We start from the raw sequence: 25,722 nt of genomic DNA on the forward strand, positions 1-25,722 counted from the left end.
GTTTTGCCTTGTGTTTTCTTAATTAGACTCTGCCAGGGGTTTGGCTCTTTTATTGGTCTCTTCAAAGAACCAACTCTTGGTTTTATCATAGATGTTGTTTTTCTCATTCATCCACTTCTGCTTTTATCTTAACTAATTTTTATTTTGATTTATTTTATTCTTTCTCTAGCTTTTTGATATTTAATTTATGTCCTTATCTAATAATGAAAGTATTTAAGACAGTGTGTTTTCTTTTGATTATAGCTTTAGCTGCACCCGTGAATTGTGATGTGTAAAATTCTCTTTCTCATTACCTTATTATCTGTAATTGCAACTACAATCTCTTCAGTCCAGGGGTTGTTTAAAGAGGTGTTTCTTTTCTTTCTCACTAATGAAGTTGTTGTGTTGTTAACCTTTTCGTAGTTTGCTAGCTTTATTGCACTGTGATTAGAGAATATGACCGATGCATATCCTGCTTTTTGTGACTGGGGAGGGAGTGCCACTTTGTTGCCTGACACATGATAAATATAGGTAAACAATTCAGGGACCATATTAAATGTGTATAGACATTCCATTTAATTGCTAATCAAATCTATTGGTTATTCAGCCTCTCTCCACCCTCGTTTACTTTTTGTTAGCTTGAATTGCCAAAGCCTGGGTCACCCACTAAAATCACAATCTGGTCCATTCTTCTTATATTAGAACAGTTTTGCTTTATATTTGCTTTTCTATTTTATTATTCAGTGCATGAAGATGGGTGGGGGTTTTTTTCTCTTCTTTAAAATAAAAAAGATTTTATTTATTTATTTGAGAGAGAGAGCATGCAGGAGGGGCGGAGGGGGAGGAAGAGGGAGAGAATTTCAGTCTCACTGCTGAGCGTGGAGCCCAGTGTGGGACTCAATCCCAGGACCCTGAGATCATGACCTGAGCCAACACCAAGAGTCCAGCACTTAACCGTCTGAGCCACCCAGGAGCCCCTGATGGTTTTCATTTTTTAAATTATACTTTTTGTCCATATAAAACAACAATGAAAAAACAGTTGTGTGTTTTTTGCCTTGGAGTTTTGTCTGTCATTACTGTTCCCATCCCTACTTTCTTTCTGCTATATCTTTGCCATCCTTTCATTTTTTATCTTGCTATGTCTTTCTTTTAGATGCATTTTTTATAAACAGAGTATAGTTAAATTTTGGTTTTGACCTAATCTATGACTCTTATTTACCCAATAAAGAAGTTGCATCCTATTCACATTTCTTATAGAAACTGACAAGATTTTCTTTTCTTAAATTTGTGTTATTTATTTTTTAATTTTTTTATATACAGGTTTATTCTCAGTTCTAGTCCATTTGATCTATAAGTCTGTCCTTCTGCCAGTACCACACTGTCTCTCTCTCTTTTTTTTTTTTTTAGTAATCTCTGCACCCGACCTGGGGCTTGAACTCAAGACCCCAAGATCAAGAGTCACATACTCATCCAGCTGAGCCAGCCAGGCGCCCCTAAAATTAATCATATTATTTAGATACTTTCTATTTTTAATGCCTCTGTGCTCTTTCCTTTTACTTTTTTTAGTTGCTGTGTTAGTCAAGTTTTATTTATTCTCTTTTTACTAATGATTAGAAAGTTATACTTTCTTTTTAACTCTAATAATGGTAACTGTTAAATGTTTAAACTGATCTCTTAATACCCAGAATAAAATGGATTTACTTTATCTCCTCCTGTGAATGATGACAAAATTAATATTTATGCTCTTCCCATGCCTTCTTACATTTTCAGACAGAAGAGACAAGTTTTTTTAAAAGTATGTAGACTTGAATATTATTTTCCTGTGTAGAAAATTTATTTTTTGTACCCAGATACTTGAAGATATTATCCCCTTTATTCTAGAGAATCAAAATTTCCTCTGGGCTACATTTCCATGTGATTCCCTGTTATTTAAGTTGGGCTGGTATCTGTGACTCTTTTTTATCTAAAGACTGAAATCTTTCGACATTGAGAATTTTTTTTCTATTATTATTTGATTTTCTGCAGCATCTGTTATTTACTGCTTTCATTATTTTTGTCTATATTGAGGCATAATTGACAGATAAGAATTGTATGTATATTTAAAGTGTGCAACTTGATGTTTTGAACCATTGGGTTTTCAATTTATTATATTTATCTTTCAGAATTATTTCTTTTTCTTTTTCTTTCTTTTTCTAATATTGGTCTTTTTGTACTTACAAATGCAAGTATGTAGTAGAGTTTTTTTTTCTAGTTTGCTCTGTTTTCTTGCCCATACTCCATTGCAAAGGAGGACACCTGCTCTCCTTCCTCAGACTAAGCCTCCTCCTTCTGAACTGCCAGATCTTTAGTTCTGTCCACTGCTGGGTCCTCCTTGCTGAGGAGGGTCTGCGAGAATTGAGATAGGTTATGGTCAGAGACTGTATCTGCCCTGTTCAGAATCTTGAATATCAAAGAAGAGGTTTAGATTTATCATAGCACAGAGATCCCACAGATTATGAGAAATAAGAAGGCAACTAACAGGGTGAATCCTTGATAAGGAGTTTGTCTTTTGTTCAAAGAAACCTATTTATGTGCTGTGGCTGAGGCAGGCACCCTTTCCCTAACAGATATAATTCACTACAACGCCTTCCATTTCCATGGAACTCGTCTAAAGGTTTTCAGGTACTGCTGTCATATCTTCTTTTAGATGAGAGGGCAAAAGCCCTTGAAGGTTGATGGGGTGTTGCTTATTTATCTTTGCTGCTGTTTGATCCTTACCATAATCTTACAAGGTAGATAAGGCATCTAGTATGATCCTTATTTTGTAGAAGACAGACGCCCCAAGAAACTAAATGATTCAGTCACATGATTGAATAATCACATGGCTGAATTGGGATTAGCACCCACGTCATCCCTTTCCCCACTACTTTTCCCCACTTACCAGCCAGGACACAAGGAGACATTCTGGGTGCTATTTATCCTACATGGGCGACAAACAGGGCTTAATCTTTCATTATTTGTGTAGCAGAAGAAATTGGGTATTATTTTCCCTCTTTTCTTCCGGGGCTCTGGCCCATAGGGCTGAGCCTACACGTGAGGAATTCCCATGCACAGCAACATCCAGCCACCAGACAGGAGGAGAAGCCCACACTGAAGTGGGAAGGGGGGCTGAGAAAACAGTCCTAGGCTCCATGCAGGCCTAGGCAGCATCTAGGCAGGGGTCCTCCGTCTGGATGGTTTCAGCAGACACCGCTGAATCTCTTTTCCCTGAACCCCTGCAGCCAAGGCTCCTGGGATATGTTGGCAGAGTTGCTGCTGTTAAAAGTCTCATTTTATTAGGCTTTAATCAGACTCTCCTGTGAAGTGCTACATAAATTCAAGTCTGAATTTTGCATCTAAAATAATCAAATGAGAGTGAAGCATCACAGACCTAATATGTTTTTAGAAATAAAAATGATATTTTTAATTTAATCATATAAAATCATCTGGATGGGATACATCTAAGTGGCAGGAAGACTGATATATGCTTTTACCAGGAGCCTCAGAAAGCTCATGATCTACATAGGTTTGTGAAATGATTTCCAGTGCTTTGAATATTTTTCCTTCTCTCCTTTAAGTACGGACCCTGGCATTCTTTAAAATCAACCTAAGAACTTACCTCCTATGAAAACTTATTCACTTGCCGTTTAGGAATACTTATTTATGCAGCTTATGTTCACTTGTGCATGGTATTTGAAAAAGCTTGTGATAAAGAACATGGTTCTGGCTCAGTCTAAAGGCCTGAATTCCATTTCCCAGGTCTGCAAATCAGCTAACCTCTTTGAGCCTCAATTTACATCTCTGTAAAATACGGACATGGAACTAAGTGGGCTTCCTAATGTATGAACTGTTAAGATGTTCTTCAGCTGTTTATTTGTTCCACTGATCCAACTGGATTGTGAACTCCCCTCAGCGTCTTTGGTACTCCTCCCCATCCCAGGCAGCCTGGCACTCTGCATTCCCCCCAGTGGATACCTTGTCAGTGTTGATTGCCAGGCTGACAGCACCTGTGGTGGCCAGGAGGTGGCACTTTGGTATTTTCTGCAGTAGGAGAACAAACCCACAGAGTGAGAAATCACTCAGGCTTCTACCTTAGTGACCAAAGTAGACTATCTGGGGATCGAAATAAGCAAGGAGCTATATTTTTTATATTTACATGTAATAAAATTGGCTTTTGGTGAGGGTTGGTATACAAGTCTATGGCCCTTAACAAATGCATAGATTAGTGTAACCGCCACTACAATCAGGATACACAGGTGTCCATCATCCCAAAAAACTCCCCTGGGTCAGACTACCCCTGATGCTAAACTCTGCCACCAATCTGTTGTCCATGCTTTTTAGTTCCGTCTTCTAGACAATATGGCATAAACAGACTCGTACAGTATGTAACCTTTTGGGGCTGACTCAGCATAATGCCTTCGAAATTTACCGACGTTGTTGCATACCAGTAATTTGTATCATGAGTTTATTCCTTTTCTTGCTGAGTAGCATTACATTGTATAGATGTATCATAGTTTGTTTCTCCACTCACCTGCTGATGGATATTCTAGTTGTTTCCAGTGTGGGGCCACTGTGAATAGAGCTGCTATAAACAGTCCTGTGTACGTTTTTGAGTGAACATAGGTTTTTATTTCTCTAGGACATGTGCCTGGGAGTGAGATTGCTGGGTCACATGGTGATTCTATGTTTAACTCTTTTAGGAACTGCCACCTGCTTTCCCCATGACTGTATCATTTCACATTCCCAGCAGCAGTGTATGAGAGTCCCAGCTGTTCTGCATCCTCACCAGCATTTGGTGTTGCCACTTTGTTGTTGGCGTTGATTTACTTTTGTTTTTATTTTGGCCATTCTGATTGATTTGTGTTGGTACCTCATCGTGGCTTTAATTTGCATTTCCCCAATAGCTAGTGATGTTGAGCATGTGCTGATTTGCCACCTTAATGTCTTCTTTGGTGAAGTGACTTTAAATCTTTTGCTCATTTCTAAATCAAATTCTTGTTGAATTTTAAGAGTTCTTTACATACTCATCTTCCTGCCAGTGTCTTTCTCAAAAGTTTAAAGTTTGATGAGATTCAGTTTAACAATTTTCTTCTTTTATGAGTTGCGCTTTGGGTATTATTTTTAAGAAATATTTCCCCAATCCAAGGCCCCAGATATTTTCTCCTCTGTTTTCTTCTAAAAGTTTTATGGGTTTACATTTTACATTTATATCTGTGATCCATTTTGAATTCATTTTAACATAAGGCGTGAGATTTAGGTTGACGTTTATTTCTTTTGACTGTGGATGTCCAAGTTACCCAAATGTCCAAATCATCTTTTATCCATTGAATTGCCTTTGTACCTTTATAAAAAATCAGTTGGCTAGATTTGTGTCTATTTCTGACTCTTCATTTTGGTCCACCAATCTATGTTTTTATCACTTTGATAATCCCTTTAACAATTAATATTATCGGGGCGCCTGGGTGGCTCAGTTGGTTAAGCGACTGCCTTCAGCTCAGGTCATGATCCTGGAGTCCCAGGATCGAGTCCCGCATCGGGCTCCCTGCCCAGCAGGGAGTCTGCTTCTCCCTCTGACCCTCCCCCTCTCATGCTCTCTCTCTATCTCATTCTCTCTCTCAAATAAATAAAATCTTTAAAAAAAAAAAACAATATTATCTTCATCACTGTAGCTTTCTAGTAAGAAAATCAGCTACAGTGGGTCTTTCAACTTTGTTCTTCTTTTTCATATTGTTTTGGATATTCTAGTTCCTTTGCCTTCCCATACACACTTTAGAATCAGCTTCTTGATATCTACAAAAAGTTCTGCTGGGATTTTGGTTGGGAGTGCATTAAATCTGTAGACTCTCTTGGGGAAAATTGGCATCTTGACAATAGTGTGTTTTCCAATCCATGAACATATTTTTTCTGTGTTCATTTCGATTTTTCTTTTATACCTTTCATCAACAGTTTAATTTGATTTCTTTCATCAACATTCTTTATTTTTCAACATATAGATCCTATACATGTTTTTTAGGTTTATATGTAAGTATTTTTGGTTTTGGAGTTGCTGTGGGTGGTTTTGTTTTTAAATTTCTCTTTCCAAAATTGTATGTCAACTATAGGTAAAATTTGTTTAAATTTTTTAAAAGTCTATTTCCAGTTGTTCATTACTAGTATGTAGAAATATTTTTGTGTGTTGGCCTTGTGACCAACAAGAACTGGTGATCTTGCTAAACCTACTTCTTAGTTCTAGGAGCTATTTTGTAGATTCCTTGGGATTTTTTTATGTAGATAATCATGTAATCAAAATAATATAGAGACATTTATTTCTTCCTTTTCCATTTAAATTTCTTTTAAATTTCTTTAAACCTGCCTTATTGCACTGGCTAGGGCTTCTTGTATGATGTTGCCCAGCGGCAGTGACAATGGAAATCCTTACCTTGATTCTGATCTCGGCAGAAAACCTTCAGTCTTTCACCACTAAGTGTGATGTTAGCTGCGGCATTTATGTAGATGTGATTTACCAGGTTGAGTTATTTTCTAATCCTGGCTTCTTGACAGCTTTTTATCACGAATGGATGTTGAGTATTGTCAAGTGCTTTTGTTGCGGGGTTGTGGACTACAACAGCCAAGAAAGAATTCTCGAGACATTGTATGATGCAACTTAGTAAGTTTATTTAAATAGCACAGGGACAGGACCCATGGGCAGAAAGGGCGGCACTTTTGCTGTATGAAACTGGTGGGTAGATGCTTAGTGCTCAAGGGGAAGGACACGTGCAGGGAGGATTAGATCATAAATTTTTCTTCAAATTCCTATTCGTAAAACTACTTTCACTAAAAAAAATTTTTTTAATTAGAAAAAAAAAACTATATTCACAAGATGTTGTCATCAGCCTATCTGAATGCTTATCATTCAGCTTGCTATGTACTATGGGTGAGATGTACAGGCAGTCATGAGACCCTTTAAGAATGTAGCAACCAGCACGTCTTTGATCCTTATCGAAACTATGTAGGCTATAGGTCAGCCTTCTGGACTAACGGTGAACATTTTTCTGCTTCCATCCCTCATCATTTCCCCCCTGACCAATTTTTGGTCCTTAAATCTTTAAGGTCGTTAAAGGGTGAAGGGCTCATCTTCTGTAACTTCTTCAAGCTGACAGGGGTCGTAGAGATGTCCCTACCTATGGACTGAAGTTGGTCACTATCTGTCCCTACAGGTAATTATAATGGAAGGCCATTGCTGTAGAGTCCAGAGTGGACATCAGGGTGAATTTGTTTCGAGTAGGAAGGATCGTCTGACAGCTGAGTGAAGGAGTTAGTGCCTGCTTGCACATATCTCAACAATAGGAGAGAACAAAGTGAGAGGGACAACACATTAAGATTATTATCTTTTTAAAGGTTTATTTATGTGTTTTGAGAGAGAGAGAGAAAGAGAATGCCAGTGGGGGGAGGGGCAGAGGGAGAGAGAGAATCTCAAGCAGACTACCCACTGAGCACGAAGCCTGATGCAGGACTCAATCCCAGGACCCTGAGATCATGACCTGAGCCAAAATCAAGAGCTGGCCGCTCAACTGACTGAGCCACCCAGGTGCCGCTAGGATTATTATTATAATGAAAATAAGAAGAGTGGGGCACCTGGGTGGCTCAGTCGGTTAAGTGTCTGCATTCGGCTCAGGTCATGATCCTGGGGTCCTGGGATTGAGCCCCTCATCGGACTCCCTGCTCAGCAGGGAGCCTGCTTCTCTCTCCCCCCCGCTCCCCTGCTCATGCTTGCTCATTCACTGTCTCTCTCTCTGAAATAAATACAATCTTAAAAATAAAAAAAAGAAAATAAGAGCAATGAGAAGACACTTTAGCGTGGATCATAGTCCACGTCCCGACCAGAAATGTAACCAATCATTAGATGACAATGTAGGGTATTTAAAAGCACCAATTCAATTATTCATATCAGTAAGTAATCCTGTTATATTTTTGTCATAATCTGGAATGTAGATGCAACATTCTGCTTTAATAATGGCACATGTCCCCCCTGGTGCTGCTGTTAAGACATCTAATCCCATTCTGTTTTTAGAACTGCTTTATACACTTGGATCATTTCAGTGTTTAATAGTGTAATGCTTTTTTGAGAACCATTTAAGGCCTTAACTGTCTATTTATCAAATGCCTCCATGTGCCATATGACATCTTCTAAACCTGATGGAAGAAAAATAGATGTCAGATGGTCACACCAGTGAAACACGGATCTTGTCCATTGTTTTAGATACGGAAGATATGAACTTGCGATAGTCTTAGTGCTATGGCCGTGCTTCCCAGCACAACCTATAGTGCATTTTCCAACCCAGCCTGGTGGAATCCATGGCCACAGATTGGCCCACATAACCATTGTGTTCCATTAGGTGCTAGCCATCTGGTGCCTGGTCGCCTCGTCCAGTCACTAACAAACCAGTCAGTTGCCTATAAAATAATGGAATGGTCACAGGCTTTGGGGGGAGGGGATCCACCCCATTCGGTGAGTACTTTTGGGCCATGAATCAAGGGTATGGTTTTTCTGTTCTCAGTATAAAAGGGCCTTTTGGCTTAGTTGTCCTCTTGTGCGAGTAAGCCACATATATCCATCCTGGGTATATCAATAAAAAGGACTACATAGTTGGGAAATTTGTTGTCATCAGCCTATCTGTGGGTTGGCATATTCAGTTAAAATTTAGATAGTTTGAGGATAGGAGAAAGGCCTCTTATGAGTCCCATGTAACATTTACCATAGGCCAGCAAGAAACATTCTTTTTAGTGATAGAAAAGTCCCTATGTGTGCTGGTATTGGGGTGACGTATCATATCGGTTATGTATTGTTGTAAATAATGCCAATCTGTACCCAAGGAGGCCTTAAGTGCTTGATATGATCAGTAAGTTACAAATCCAGCACAAAGATTGGTTTTGTAGCTCAGCATAATGTTGTACCCATTGTAGAAAAGAGTTACCACTTAGGTATGGTGTGTAGATGATAAATAGAAGAAAAAAGACCTTCATTTGTTCTTATCTCATTGTTTAAAGAGGAATTTGAGATCTTCCACCAGTTTACAGGAATATGAAGGCACGTTGTCCAGTTCGTTGTCATCTTCCCACATCCAGGGTAACCCGGGGCTTGGCCACCCATTATTCCATAAGTCCGTAGTTAACCCCAGGGAGTGGGGTTCAGCCACAAAGAATTGATCAAAGTGACAGCTGAGTTACACAGTTGTTGGGGAGTCCATTCCGTTGACCAGCTGTTTAAATAATCTTATGCCCATGGGGTCCCTTTTATTATCCCCACAGAGTAACAAGCAAGAGGACTGTCTATACATGAGCTATTATGGCAATATCTCTGAAGTTGACCTCAAGTTGTCTAGCGTAGGCAAACAACAAACATTTAAAGACAAAAGTAGAATCTAATGTCCATAAGGATGCATTACTGGAACATAGTTTTTCTCTCTAAATTCACCCTTATTTCCAGATAGCCAAATCAAGACTGATTCGTTTGTAAATCAAGTCCAGTTTTAACAAACTTGGCCTAATTATTTATATAAGCTCAGCAAGAATAGTGATTGATCATACAGATCCTTTAAAATCTGCTTTGTTGGAACTTTATATAAAGAATCTCTAGATTGAACTCTCAGTAGCTGCTCGAGGGCAGAGCCACACCAAATAGTTGTCATCAGACTTGCCTGCAATACCTGTAGATTTGGGTGTATATCCTGAGGTTTCCTGCACCTGCCAGGAAGTGACATTCTTTACTCACCTGGTAGGGCTGCTGGGAACCCTGTAAGCAAGGCATTAGACCAGCATCTCCGAAGGGTTTTATTGGCTCCATAAAGTCAACCTTAATTCCTTAAAGCTGTCTGGTCATATCTGAGTCTATGACTGTCTCTCTCACATATGGCATTCCTGTCAAAGCCTTAGTAATATAACCAGTGTTTCCAATGGTGTCCTATTACAAGGAGAACAGATTGTTTTTGTTTTTTAAGTATTATTTAAATTCCAGTTAGTTAACGTACAGTGTGATATTAGTTTCAGGTGTACAGTATAGTAATTCGACATTTCCATACAACACCTGGTGCTCATCACAAGTACCCTTGATTCCCATCACCTATATCCTCCTTCCCCCCCACCTCCCCTCTGGTAACCATCAGTTTGTTCTCTAACTTAAGAGTCTGTTTCTTGGTTTTTGTCTCTCTTCTTTATCCTTTGCTCGTTTGTTTTGTTTTGTTTTGTTTTTTTAGATTTATTTATTTTAGAGAGAGAAGGAAAAAGAGTGCAAGGATGGGCAGAGGGAAAGAGAAATTTCAGCAGACTCCACACTGAGCACAGAGCCCAACACAGGACTCGATCACACAACCCTGAGATAATAACCTGAGCCAAAACCAAGAAATGCTTAACCAGACTGTGCCACCCAGGTGTGCAGCCATTTGTTCTGTTTCTTAAATTCCACATATGAGTGAAATCATATGGTATTTGTCTTTCTCTGACTTATTTCACTTAGCATAATACTCTCTAGCTCCGTCCATGTCATTGCAAATAGCAAGATTTCATTCTTCTTTATGGCTGAGTAATATTCCGTTGTATATATACCACTTCATCCATTCATCAATTGATGGACACTTGTGCTGTTTCCATAATTTGGCTACTGTAGATAATACTGCTGTAAACATCAGAGTGCATGTATCCCTTTGGATTAGTATTTTTGTGTTCTTCGGGTAAATACCTAGTAGTGTGATTGCTGGCCATAGGGTAGTTCTATTTTTAACTTTTTGAGGAACCTACAAGGAAAAGAGATTCTTCACTTGATTTAACCAAAAGGCTGAGAAACGATAGGAGAACGAGTCTTATTGAACTTATGCAAATAACTGTAATTGCCATGAAAGAAAGAATACTTCCTGAGAGCTTGAATTCTGGAGGGTTCCAGTAAAGAGAAGAGTTAAATGTTTCAATTTGTTCACAAAGGAATACTTTATCACATTTCCATAAATCTTAAGAGAAAGTTTCCTTAAATCTAGAAGAGCAAACCTTAGAGAACCAGCAGTGTTTCAAATAAGAGTCACAAAAACTATAATCATTTTCCTCAATTTAGCCCCATATTACTAATTCTGGTTGTTTGGATGCAGCTTTTTCTGTTAGTTTTGGATATTCTGACCCATTTTAGTTTTTTTGTTTTTTTTTTTTAAAGATTTTATTTATTTATTTGAGACAGAGAGAATGAGAGACAGAGAGCATGAGAGGGAGGAGGGTCAGAGGGAGAAGCAGACTCCCCGCCGAGCAGGGAGCCCGATGCGGGACTCGATCCCAGGACTCCAGGATCATGACCTGAGCCGAAGGCAGTTGCTTAACCAACTGAGCCACCCAGGCGCCCTGACCCATTTTAGTTTTAAGATTTTAAACATATCGGGCGCCTGGGTGGCTCAGTCAGTTAAGCGTCTGCCTTCGGCTCATGTCATGATCCCAGGGTCCTGCTCAACAGGGAGTCTCCTTCTCCCTCTGCCCCTCCCGACTGCACACATGCACTCTCTCTCCCTCTCAAATAAAATCTTAAAAAGATTTTAAAGATATCAAAAACCTCTGTTTGTAAAAAGTCCTTTTCCTGAATCTCCTTGAAGACAAAACTCATTCCACAAGAGCATCAGAACAATAACTATAAATGACAGAAGACTCAAAAATAGACATGGTTGAAGATCTGATATGAGAGTTCATTATAATGTAGCTGACAAGGAAATGTAGTTATTCCCGTGACACATAGCATTTTAATATTTAAAATTTCAAGGATGACCTTATACCAGAACGTATTAAAACTTTAGGAATTTCATTAATTTCTGGAACAGGTAAGCATTTACCCATACAGCATAACCTAAGAAGACTTATCATCATTTGTTTGACAGTGCTTCCCATGTAACTTAACATACCAAATAAACAAGTCTAATTAGTCAAAAAGACTTCATTTACAATCCAAATCTCTGGGAAGTTGGATAAAACCCTCAGAAAGTTTTAAGCACATGCCTAAATAGGATTACAGACCATTATAAATTTAATATTTACATTTAACCAAGCTGGCAGTAAGAGATTCTACATGAAGCTGTATGGTTGTTAGCAAAACTTAGCTCCTTTAACATTGAGAAGTTTTAACCTTCTTAAGTAATCAAAGACCTGATAAAGACAAAACATAGAAGCTTTGGTTTTCTGGGCAGATAAAGAAAAGGTAAAAAACTCTGTTTACTTTTTCTTATGAAGAGCAGACCAACAGTCCAAGAAAACTTTGTCTTTTTAACAAGGAGAAAAGCAGAATTTCTTTTTTTCTTAAAGATTTATTTATTTGAGAGAGAGAGAGAGTGAGAAAGTGAGAGAGTGAGCGTGTAGGCACACAGACAATCCCGGAAATGAATGAGGGAGAAAACTCCCCCCATGCAACAAGAGTCAGGCAACATTCAACCAGTCCTCTCAAGATATATTCCAGATCTGATGCACAAAAGAAGAAGCAAACAAAGAGAAGACCAGTAACTCAGGAAAAAGAGGAAGACATATACAGGATCTTGGCAACAACCTGTTTACAAGAGAGACAAGGGAGGGGAGCACACAAAGAACATGACAAAACACAGGGAAGGTGGTGGGTTAACAGAAGGACCTGAGGCGGTTAGCTGATGGTGGATTGAGGAGTAGAGGTGAGGAGATGAGTGTCCTCGAGCCCCTAAAGGAGTCTGGACAGATCAGGGATTTGGTACAGGGCCATAATGGCCTGACCCTATGGGATCTCAGTCCATTTTCCCTGCCACCTACAAAAAGGTCCAGTGGATAAATAGTATTGAACCTTAAAGACCTATTAATGGGCCTTTTTGTTTTATCATCCTTCAGAGATTATTGAGGCCAAGCATCATTACAGAAGAAGAGGAGGCACTTCTTTAAATCCTCTTGTCCAAATTGACTCCCTTGTGTTAGGAGACAGCCCAAAGGAGAATCCTTTGGGATCAAGGAAGCTGATCCCATAGTTAATTCCTACAAAACGAGGAGAGTACATTAACTAATTAGGAGTCCATTACCAAAATCCTTCTCAGCTTCCAAGTGGCATCCCATCAGGAACATTGCTAAAGGCTCCTGGGGTTCAGAGTGGCAGGAGGCCTCTCTGATCTGGACCACTCTGACACCTTTGTACTACCTGAGAAGGGATGTTGACCTCCCTTCACTTCCCTGCAACATCCTAGACTACAGTAGGTGCTGGTGAATGGACTGAATCACCACAGAGATTGGGGCTGCCTCTTTCCATTTGGGGAAGTTGATATATTTGGCAACCAATAATAATACCCTTTTAAGCCTCTAGATCTAGTATTAATGGATGGGGTAAAGGCCATGGCCTTTGTTAAGACGGGGCAGCTATTTTATACCATATTAAGCGTAAGTACTTCTAGCTTAGACATATATATCTAAGAGCAGGATGGAGAATGCCGAACAGCCCATGGGGAAGGACAAATGAGAGACACGAAAAACCAAAAGTATGGCGCTCCTATCTAATCTGAGCAACTTTCTCAAGAGCATTATCCGTGATCCAGCCCCAAGGGAGCGGTCTCCCTTTGGGTGGATGCCTCAACTGGGTAATAGCTCCCACTGGTCCCTATTGGGAAGCACATGGTCAGATGTATCTTAGATTTTATGCTCATTGAGAGATCACACCAAGTTATTTAGGAGGAAACCTTACATAGGAGTCTTCAGATGTGCGACCATCCTAATGACGTGTATGGCCATCCTGTGACTGAGAAGAATCCAGGTATTGAAAGAACAGGCAAAACAGGGAGGGTCTGATTTCTGAGCCCAGCGCCATCATGGCCAAGATACTGGTGTCCAGCCAGGCAGCAGGAGTTTGTCTTCCCAGTAGTACAGCCACAGGCAAGAGGGTCTCCTAAGCCCTAGGACAAAACACATTCAGAAGAGTCATACTATTCAGGACATCTCTGGAAAAGAACAAGTAGAGGCTGGGGGAATAAAAGGGACTTAACAAGTCACACCGAGGCTCTTAGATTCCCTCCACAATCCCCATGTGGGTTGTTGGCAGGTCATGGAGTGCAACAGCCAAGAAAGAATTCTTCAGATATTTTACAGTGCAACTTAGTAAGCTTTTTTTTTTTTTTATGATTTATCCATTTACTTGAGAGAGAGTGCGAGAGCACATGGTGGGGTAAAGGGGTAGAGGGAGAGGGAGAGAGAATCTCAAGCAGACTCCCTACTGAGTGCAGAGCCCCACACAGGTCTCCATCTCACAACCCTGAGATCATGACCTGAGCCGAAATCAAGAGTCAGACGCCCAACCGACTGAGCCACCCATGTGTCCCTTAGTAAGCTTATTTAAATAGCACGGGGACAGAACCCATGGGCAGAAAGAGCTGCATGTTTGCTGTATGAAACTGGTGGGTATATGCTTTAGTGCTCAAGGGGGAGGACATGTACAGGGAGTATTAGATCATGTTTCTTCAAGGGGTGCTTGGCTGGCTCAGTCAGTAGAGCATGCAACTCTTGTTCTTGGGGTTGTGAGTTCGAGCCCCACATTGGGTGTAGAGATTACTTAAAAATAAAATCTTCAAAAAAATAAAAAATAAAAATAAATTGTTTCTTTGAATTTCTACTCGTGAAACTACTTTCACAAGATTTCTCTGGTGCTTATCATTCGGTTTGATAATAACTATCAGTGAGGTGTATAGGGAGTTGTGAGACCCTTTAAGAATGTAACAACCAGCACGTATCTGATCCTTATCGAAACTATGCAGGCTATAGGTCAGCCTTCTGGGATAAAGGTGAATATTTTTCTGCTTCTATCCCTCATCAGTTTTTCCACATCAAGTGATATGATCATGTGCCTTATGTATTCTGTTCCAACAATGGATTACATTGATTAATTATTGAATATTGAACTAGCTTTGCATTTCTTAGATAAACTCCACCTGGTCATTGTATATTACTGTTCTTTATATTGTTGGATTCGATTTGTTGATGTTTTGTTGGCCATTCTTACATCCATGTTGATGAAGGCTATGGGATATTGATTTACAGTTTTCTTGTACTGCCTTTACCTTTTTTTGATGTCAGGATAATGCTGGCCTCATAAGATGAGTTACAAAGTGTTCCCTTCCCCTTAAGAAGACATATAGAGAATTGGTGTTATTTCTTCTTTTTTTTTTTTTTTAAAGATTTTATTTATTTACTTGACAGAGACACAGCGAGAGAGGGAACACAAGCAGGGGGAGTGGGAGAGAGAGAAGCAGGCTTCCCGCAGAGCAGGGAGCCCGATGAGGGGCTCGATCCCAGGACCCTGGGACCATGACCTGAGCCAAAGGCAGACGCCCAACAACTGAGCCACCCAGGTGCCCCGGTGTTATTTCTTCTTTAAACCTTTGGTGTATTCACCAGTGAAACAATCTGAACCTGGAGTTTTCTTTTTCGAAAGTTTTTTTTAAGATTGTATTTATTTGAGAGAGAGGGCATGAACCAGGGGAGGGGCAGAGGGAGAGGGAGAAGCAGACACCCCACTGAGTGTGGAGCCTGCTGCAGGGCTTGATCCCAGGACCCCAAGATTATGACCTGAGCCGAAGTCAGATACTTAAGTGACTGAGCCACCCAGGCGCATCTTTTTTCAAAAGGTTTCTAACCACAAATTTAATTTCTTTAGTAGATAAAGCAGTACTCAGGTTATCTATTTCTTCTTGGCTGAGTTTTGGTAGTTTGTGGCTTTCAAGGAATTAATTCGGTTTCATTCAAGTTCTTGAATTTATGTACACAGAGTTGTTGAAAATATTTCCTTGTTATCCTTTTAATGTCTATGTGGTCTGTAGTGGTATCCCCTCCTTCATTCCATATTGGTAATTAGGTCGTCTCACTTTTATTCTCAGACTAGAGGCTTAACAATTTTATTGGTCCTTTGAAAGAACCAGCTTGTTGTTTTCATTGATTTTTCTCTTTATTTTTCTGTTTTCAGTTTCACTAGTTTTTAGTCTTCTCTTTATTATTTCCTTCCATCTTTCTTGTTCCATAAGACTTGGTAAAAACTGAAGTCATCAGGGTCACTGATCAAAAATAATTATTAAATTACAAAATGTATTTTTAAATTTATTCTTTTGAGAACCATCCTAATATTTTTCCATGCTTTGTCCCTTTGTAGTTGACTGGTCTGAGCGTCTCCAATGGAAAGGACCAACTTGTAGTGTTCCATACAAAAGACAACAAAGACCTCATTGTCTGCCTCTTCAGCAAACAGCCAACCCATGAGAGTCGAATTGGAGAACTTGTTGGAGTCCTGGTGAATCATTTCAAGAGGTAAAGCTTGATTTTTGTAACTGAGGCACGTTTTGAGCATATGAAATCTTTCATCATAATTCTTACTGAACTTGTATTGGGCCAATTTCAGTGTACTGAGTTATTTTCCTTTATAAGAACAACTTAAATCATCTGTTTCACAGAAGGCAAAATTAGCATCCAAGCTTAGTTTCAAGATTGGGAATGAGCCTCTACTTTTCCAGCCTCCAGCTGAACCAACAATGAGAGATTTCCCCACCGGTGATTTCTTCATTGCCAATCCAAACATAGTTAAGACAGAAAAATGACTTTATATTCTTATTGTCACAGCTTCTCATTTATTCCAAATATAATCACTGAGTGTGTCTAATGTGAATATAAATTAGAAAACAGGTTTAAGATGACATATTGTTCCATGAAGACTAAAGGAATTTCTGAGAGAGGCAACAACCTATACAAAAACATGGAGTTTGGGTGGCACATGGCATAGTCACAGTAAACCTAGATGATGTCGGCTGGGGGGGGTGGGGGAGGGGGAGCGTTTTGAACAGTGATGTGAGAAATATACACATCACAGATCCGGGGGGCACTGTGGACCAGTGAATGATCATTTTAAGCAGGGGAGTGATTTTGTCTGGTTATTTATTGAAATTGTTTTACAGATGGGGTTTTCCTTCCTTGTAGGGTATCATGGAGTATTTGGGGTAGGGTGTTTCTGACTCCAAAGGCAGATCTTCTTCCCATTGTGGCAGACTGTCTCTGCCTCCCCACCACCCTGATGCCAGGGAAAAACCACTTCTCAAAACTCAGTGACTGAGAAATGAGTCCAATCTCCAGTTCCATTTCTTCCTACACGACACTTCCTAAGTTGCCAGAAGTAATCGAGTCTTCTTTATTAGTATTGGTTTTTTCTTTAGTTTAGACATAGCTTTTCTTTTTCTAAGCAAAGACATATTTAGAATCAGATGTCCCCCTGTCTAATTTGACTGTGTTCATTTTTGCGGATCAACGTGTGCAGTATAACTTTAGAAGTGCGCTGCACAGACCATTTATTTTGTTATTAAACCTTGTATTCTAGATCAAAGTAGATCTTTATCTATGTAGTTAAATGCTTTTCAATGGTGTAAATCTAAAAAAAAAATGTGTAATGGTCACCTCGTGGAAAAAAAATAAGAACCTAACTAAGGAATTACCCCGAAACAATGGTAAACAGATAAGCCTTTGGAAAATTCCCTTCCATCTGTCAAAGAAAGGGAAGAGAAATACTGAGGCATTTAGAATGGAAGGGAAAGACCTGGCAAAGGCATCTCTCCAGTAATGTCTGCCACTCGAATTAGCAGGCTTATTTTCCTTCTACTATTTAGTTCTAGCAAAGTAAGGACAATTCAAGGGATTTTAATTTGGATGCCTGTACTAATGAATAGTTTTCTTCGCCTGGGAAATTAAAGTATTTTTCTTAATCTGGGTCCTTGTTTAGCAAATTCCAACTCCTGTTAAAATACTTCTGTAAGTGGTAGAAAATGTGAACCTGGTTCTAGAACTATCAATTGCTTTCTTTCCCTCACATATGCATTCTGAGATAACACTTCTAGTTGCAGTCCCTCCTATCTTTAATATATGGAAGAATTTTAAATGTCTTTAAAAATTATAAATGGAAGGAAGAGATGAAGGCTGTCAAAATGCTAGATTTTTAATAATTTATTCTGGATGTTCCTATTCTGTGAATAAAAGGTCAAGTATAGATAAGAGATAAAATCCCTCCTCCCGGCCCCCAGAAAATTCAGGCTTGGAATTTTGACTTAGTATTAGTCATCAACTTGTTGTTGACTTCTTGAGGAAAGGTTAATTTGATTTCTGCTCTGTTTTCCTTTATTGTCAAGTATCATATCACTGGTGTAACTTTGAAAATTATATTGTGTTTTACAAGTACAGTGATGTGGCACATGATCTTATTTGAACCTGGGTTAACTGTGGAAATCCAAAGGTGAGAGGGATTTAAGTTCAGACCAATATTTTATCTTCCAGATAATTTCCCTGAAGAACATTCTGAGAGGTTCTCTGGTTAGAAGTCAGAAGGAAAGGGATCAAAATAACAAAATAAACCATTGATAGACTAGATCTGGGTCACCTTTAAAAATTTATAGAGAGGGGCGCCTGGGTGGCTCAGTCATTAAGCGTCTGCCTTCAACTCAGGTCATGATCCCAGGGTCCTGGGATCGAGCCCCGCCTCGGGCTCCCTGCTCAGCGGGGAGCCTGCTTCTCCCTCTTCCACTCCCCCTGCTTGTGTTCCCTCTCTCACTATCTCTCTCTGTCAAATAAATAAATAAAATCTTTTAAAAGAGAGGATTTAAAAATCTGTGAGCAACATTCCAACCAAGTTTCAGAGACAAGAGGAACAAGTAAAAAATTTTGAAAAAAAAAATTGGAGATGGAGATTTGGGCATCATATTTTGTTAGGCTAACACAGTGCTATACCCAAAACAAATAACGATAGCATGAGAAAAGAAAATTATACTCCAGTCCCACTTTCATGTGGAGATTTTTTTAATCCTAAATAAAATACCCCCAAATTGGTCCAAGAGTGTGTGGGGCCTAAAGAAACTTCTAAGTCATGCTGACCCCCGTGTAGGAAGGAGGGTAAAGAGAAAGGACATTACCCAGCTGAGGGAAGAAGCGGCCTCATGCAGATGATACTGCAGTGTGGAGAGAGGTTGACGTGGTGTGAGGTGACGAGGAGTTCAGCCTGAACTGAAGCTTGTAGGACCACCCTACCTGGTACCCTCACCTCTTCAAGAACTGCATTTCAGCGAATAGCTGCCCCCCTTCAAAGCAAATAATAAACCAGAAAGAAAAGATCAAGAGAACCATGCATAGGCAATATGAAAAGAAGGAGCAAAGAAAATAAGGAAAGGCAAATAAAGAAAAAAGAAAAATATGGGAATTATCTTTACATTAAAAAAAAATTTAAAAAAGGACAGCTCAAGCACAGACCTATCCAGAAACACCTGATATAGCCGGAGCAACGAGTCCTGGCTCTATTCCACAGATCAGAAATTACACCAGAGGGGAGGGAGGGGACCCCAGGTCAAATACCAGTAGATAGTATGCTAACAAAGTGAAACAGGCTTCTTTACTGTGGTTATTCTCAGAGGCTTTAATATGCCCTGGTTCATTTTAGGGGCGCCCGACTGGCTCAGTGCCTAGAGTGTGTGACTCTTGATCTTGGAGTTGTGAGTTCGAGCCCCACGTTAGGCATAGAGCCTACTTAAAAACAGTCTTTTTAAAAAATGCCTTTGTTCATTTTAAATACAGCCAATAAAGTTGTAAGGACATGTATGTATGTATTATGTGTGTTCATATATGAGTATGTATTATAGACAATTTCTGATTGTAGGAAATGGGTAACACTGTCTATCTCTGGAGGGGTAGGGGAGATAGGTACTGGGAGAAAGAGGTAGGAGGGAGATTTATTTATTTTTTTACTCTAAACCTTTTGCAATAAATGTATGTTACTTCTCTAAAAATCTTTTTCATTTTAATAATAAACAAATGGTAACTAGTTTTGAGGCCTATTATAGGTGGCTCTGAATTCATGGTTATTTTCTTTTCCTGTTCAGAAAAGTAGACAAGAACAAAAGAGCCTTCTGAGTTGAATGATCTATCTCATAGCATCTGAATACTTTGAAAAAAACCTCTTGGATACACCTGAAACCAAATGTAACATTGTGTGTCAACTATACTCACATAAAAACAAACAAAATTTTTTTGAAGTAAAAAAAAAAAAAGGATAAAAATAAACCACCAACCAAACAGAAAGCCTCTGCGAATATCCTTGTTGCGTGTGGCCCTGTTGTCGAGGGCACGTGGGCCCAGGGCCAGGTCTCCTCCTCAGTGGTGTGCCAGGCCTGTCTGCTCTGCAGAGGTTATGGAGATGGCCGGCTTGGTGTTTGACTTGTGTCTCAGCCTCAGCAGCGGCGACCTGCTGGTAGGGAACTTTCCTGCCCACTTGCGAACAGATGGTCTCACGTCGGCTGCCTGGGCTAGAGAGTCACCAGAAACCCTGCGATTCTGAGCCATCAGAGGACCCATCTGCCCTAAGCAGCTGTCCAGGCATTTGCCTGACTGGATGCTGGAAACCTCCGTGTAACCCTAGTCTCAGGCATAGAAACTTCTTTTTCTTTTTCTGTTTCTGTGGATGAAAGCCAGAAGTCAGTGCCGTCTGCTGCTTGTTTTTCATAAGCAATGTCTTTAATATCTGCTTAATTAAAAGAGCGCCATTGCTTCTGTTCTTTTAACTCAGGGCTAGACTCAGATCAATAAGCAGGCCATTGGTCTGGCCCGGGGAGTACAGGCCGGGGGGCTGGGGAAAGGAGGCCTCCTGACCAGGGTCCGACAGCCAGTGCTCACCGCCTCCCCACTGCTCACGTGTGTCTCCTTCTCCTCTGTCCCTGACCCCAAATACGCCTTCTCATGTGTTCCCTTGATCTGTATTCCCAAATTGCTTTCCTTGTATGCTGGGTTACTAATCATAGCCGTATACATAACAATTTAAAATATTAAATAAAGATAGGTGAGAATAATGTAGGTAGCCAACTATAGAGGCTAGAGATTATGATTAGGAAGAGTTTGGGCCACTTAAAATTATAATTACTGAAGGCATCTCACTGATGGCGAGAGAAAAGTGAGTGGCCAAAATTCACCATCCTCCGCCTCCCAGGACAGATACACATGTGAAAACACAGAAAGAGATGCCGACCTCCCATAGTACCAGAAACTAAATGTTGCTCAGCCCCAGGCCCACTGAGGGGGACGTCCTTCATCTCTGCTCACGTGTCACCTCATCAGGCCTTCCCTGACCATCTTGTTAGAGAACAGCAGTTCACCGCCCCCCAAGCGCTCCCTGTCCCCCTGCCCTGCTTAACTTTTTCCCCCAGCTCTCATCTCCAACTGACACTGTATCTTTACTCGGTTCTTTATCACATGTATTCCAACTAGAATGCAGGCCCCATGTCAGCAGGGACTATGCTTCTGTTGTTGGCTGCAGTTGCCCTCGTGTTCAGAACAGAGCCTGGCAGTCAGAGGACCCCCAGTAGGTCACCGGTGACTGCCAAGGCTGGCTACCGGGGCCCACCGGCTGTAGGACACTTCCAGCCCTTCCTCTTGCCAACCAGAAGGTGGTGACGGAGCCCTCCTTGTATAGGAAAGAAAGGAAGAACCCTGTTAAAATTTCCTTCCCTTTAGGAATACCTCTCTCCTGTACGGGTTACAAGATTACAGCTCTAAGCACTGTAAGACATCTGGGGACAGAAGTGAATAGGGATTTCCAGATATTAAATCAGCAACCAAGAGAGCTACCAGGAGAGCCCTGGGTGTGCTGTATGCTAGGGGTTGAGGCTTTTCGTTTACTTCTTTTTAACAACTGAAGAACTACAAGTAATTTCAGACTCCCCTTGTCAGTAAGCTGACAGGGACACAAGGTGTAGGGATTCCTGCTCAGATCGGCAGCTGCAGAATAAGTAAAAGACTTCAGAACCACAACTAGAGGCTGTAGGCATCAGCCGGCTCCCCAGCTGAAAGGCTGAGAAATGGATTCTCACTGGGAATTGGGAGAGTGGGAAAAGGAACCCAGCAGAATCCATATGCACCTTTTGTGCAAGAGCTTCTGGACTAAATAGATGTCTCCTTAGTTATGAGACCTATAAAGGAGCACAATGGCAGTAAGAAAGACTCAGACTTCTTTTCAACTTGTCTCAAAAATGATGAAGTGGCACATATTCTATAATTGTCACTTTAAATGTGAAAAACAAAAAAATATATATATTTTAAAGTTATGAGATTATTTTAGAATATCTTTTCTCCCAGAAAAAAGCAACTAGTAACATATATAGATTCACATAAAATGTTCATAGTGGAAAAAAAAAACATCTCAATCCATGCACCATCTTTGGTAAGATAGAATCATTACCAAATGAAGCAAGGAGTTATATCGCGGTCTTAGGAGGAAGGATATCAGGCCTAGAGATATCATAGAAAATGAAAAGAATCCGACTGAGGCTATAAAGAGAAAAGAAATTTTGGTATGAAATAGAAAAGGAAAGGGCGCCTGGGTGGCTCAGTTGGTTAAGCGACTGCCTTCAGCTCAGGTCATGATCCTGGAGTCCCTGGATCGAGTCCCGCATCGGGCTCCCTGCTCGGCAGGGGGTCTGCTTCTCCCTCTGACCCTCCTCCCTCTCATGTGCTCTCTCTCATTCTCTCTCTCTCTCAAATAAATAAATAAAAATCTTTAAAAAAAAAGAAATAGAAAAGGAAAGCAGCTTATATTACTAGATGACTCAGAGAACTTGTCAGAAAAAAAAATCAGGGAACAGTTTGTTAAAGGATATTATATTGCTTGCTGACCAAAAGAAATGAAGGGGGAAAAAAAAGAAAAAAGGAAAAACAAGCCCAGCCTAGCTAAATTATGCCATTCAGAATTAGTAACTTCTGGCTTTCCATATCTGAGGCTTCTCTGATGCAAAACAGTTCTTGGTTTTCTCTGTTTAGCATATGCATGAAATTAACAGACCTAGTAGAAATGAGTATTTGACAGGAAACAGGCCGTGTGGCTTCTGGCCTAGCTCTGCCACCAGCTAGCTCTAAGGTCTTGAGCAGATCAACCTTTTTTGTTCTACAGTTTATGTGTAAGATTAAAGGTCTGCACCAAATTTGTTCATTCAGTTAAAAAATATATATATTTCTGTTCACATAATGATGAAAAAGTCCTGGCAGTGTTTCCCAACGCTGTAAATAAACTTCACACTACTGAATTGTACACTTACAAATGAGTAAGATGGTAAAAATGAAAGTCAGGGTTGGTTAGCCAGCACCATAGAAAACAAGGGGGAAAATATTTCTTGAGGTTCAGTCACACATCAGACATCATCTTATGGCATGGGAATACATGAAGTATTCTCTCTCCCTCAAGAAGTTGGTGGTCTATTGAGGGAGACAAGTGTATAACTCATAATAAGTTTGTAGAAGTATAGAGAAAGTGACTTAAAGCACAGAGGTCAGGGTATGTCTCTCGATGGGAGAAAGAGATGGGGAAAATGTTCTGGGGAAGCCTCATCAAAGAGAACTGGCATTTGTACTAGGCTTATAAAGAGATCTCCAAGTTAAAACGGCAGACTTGCACTTCTAGACAAGTTGGAGTAACAAGGATGAGATTTACTCTCCTGTCTGATGCATCCATAAGCAGACAAAATACATGAAACAGTCATTTCCAAGATACTGGATATCAGACGATAAAGGATGATGATTTATGAGAGACGACAAGCAAATGAGATGGGCCCTACGGTTGCCCCAGCTTACTGCCGTGAGGGAATATGCAGGCCATGGCTGAAGGAGGGAGAGAACCATCGTGGAACCTGGGAGACTAAGGCCATTGAACTTTGCAGGACAGGGTAACAGGAGAGAGCTACACAGAGAACTCTGGAGACCTGCAGGGATCCCTGTTACATATTCATCTGAGTACTGATCAGTGCATGTGTATTAGAACACTACCTGAGAACAAAAGAACTATACAAAAAGGTTAGCAGTAACAATGCCTGGCATCACAGAGAGTGAAGAGTAGTTCCTGTTCCCAGTAGCCAGACTGGGGAACCTCATCATTCACAGGGCATTGAGTATAGTACACACAAGGGTCTTGCTTCAGTAGTGGGGAATAATTGGCCCTAGGCTTAGCACTGCTCTGGTTTCCTCTGATAAATCTTAAAAGCAAGATCCAAAAAGATCAAACTGGGGCACCTGGCTGGCTCAGTCAGTAGAGCTTGCGACTCTTGATCTTGGGGTGGTGAGTTTGAGCCCCATGCTGGGTGTTAGAGATTACTAAAAATAAATAAATGAAAACTTAAAAAAAAAAAAGATCAAGGGACACCTGGGTGGCTCAGTCAGTTAAGCATAGGCCTTCAGCTCAGATCATGATCTCAAGGTCCTGGGATCAAGCCCCACATGGGGGGCTCCCTGCTCAGTGGGGAGTCTGCTTCTCCCTCTGCCTCTGCCTCTCCCCCTTACCCCTGCTCGTGCACATGCACTCTCACTCTCTAAAATAAATAAATAAAATCTTAAAAAAAAAAAAAGATTAAATTATTTCCAAATAACTTCAACCCAGAAAAAGCTCAAGACTATTTAAAGGAATACAAAGTTATCCAGCATTTAAGTAGGTAAAGTTCACAGTGTCTGGCATTCAGTCAAAAATTAGCAGGCCTGCAGGGAAGCAGAAAATACAATCCATTATGAGAAGAAAAATCAATCAAAACCAACCCAGAATTGCCACAGATGTTAGAAATAGCTAACAGGGCTATTAAAATAGTTACTATCACTACATTTTAATAATTGAAGACACAGAAGGTATCCAGAAAGACCCAATCAAACTTCTGGAAGTGAAAACTACAGTGTTGGACATGAAAATGCACTGGGTGGGATTAGCAGCATATTAGACACTACAGAAATAAAGATTAGTGAACTTGAAGACAAAGCAATAGAAACCATCCAGAATGAAGCACAGACAAAAAGAGAAATTTTTGGAAAAAGGAACAGATCACCAGTGAGTTGTGGAACAACTTCAGTCGGTTAATATATGTGTAAATGAAGTGCCCAACCAAAAGGGGAAGACAGAAAAAATATTTGAAGATACAATGGTTGAAAATTTTCCAAATTTGACAAAAACTTTATAAACCCACAGATCCTAGAAGTTACATGCAAAAAATCATGAAGAAACTACACCAAGGCATATCACAGATTGCTCAAAACCAGTGCTAAAAATTAAACCTTAAAAACAGCCAGAGGAAAAAGACACATTATGTACAAAGGAATAAAGATAAAGTTGTCACAGATTTCTTGTCAGTAACAATGAAAGCAAGAAAACAGTGGAACAACATCTTTTGTTTGTTTGTTTTAAGTTTATTTATTTTTTTAGTAATCTCTACACCCAACATGGGGCTTGAACCCACAACCCCGAGATCAAGCATCTCATGTTCCTCTGACTGAGCCAGACAGATGCCCCAGAACAACATCTTTGAAGTACTTAGGGAAAAAACTGTCAACCTATAATTCTATAACTTTCAAAAATGAAGATGAGGGGCGCCTGGATGGCTCAGTTGGTTAAGCCTCTGACTCTTGATTTCAGCTCAGATCATGATCTCAGGGTTGTGAGATCAAGCCCCACTTTGGGCTCCACACTGGGGATGGAGCCTGCTTAAGATTCTCTCTCTCCCTCTCCCTCTGCCTCTCATCCCCCCCCCACCACTCTCTCTCTCTCTAAAAAGAAAATAAAAAATAAAATTAAGATGAATTCAAGACTTTTCAGAGACAGAGAAACTGAAAAAATTCCTTACCAGTAGACTCACAGTACAAGAAATGTTAAAGGAAATCCTTTAGACAGAATAAAAATATACCACATGAGAATACAGATCT

At 40.2% G+C, this 25,722-nt stretch overlaps 1 protein-coding gene across 3 annotated transcripts in view; it reads left to right on the forward strand.

Moving 5' to 3' along the window:
* The window catches only part of MYO1D (myosin ID), a 319,454-nt gene that overhangs the window by 219,332 nt on the left and 74,400 nt on the right, over positions 1-25,722 (forward strand). For 2 of the 3 annotated variants that reach the window (XM_081805376.1, XM_081805375.1), the window contains exon 21: positions 16,136-16,290. In XM_081805376.1, the coding sequence (XP_081661502.1) occupies positions 16,136-16,290 (155 nt within the window). Of the gene's footprint in view, positions 1-16,135; positions 16,291-19,886; positions 21,840-25,722 lie in introns of those variants that run through there. The other variant, XM_081805377.1, reaches the window with a different exon arrangement.

This window comes from Leptonychotes weddellii, chromosome 15 (genome assembly GCF_054177405.1).
Source record: "Leptonychotes weddellii isolate Sample4059 chromosome 15, ASM5417740v2, whole genome shotgun sequence".
Taxonomy (NCBI): Eukaryota; Metazoa; Chordata; class Mammalia; order Carnivora; family Phocidae; genus Leptonychotes; species Leptonychotes weddellii.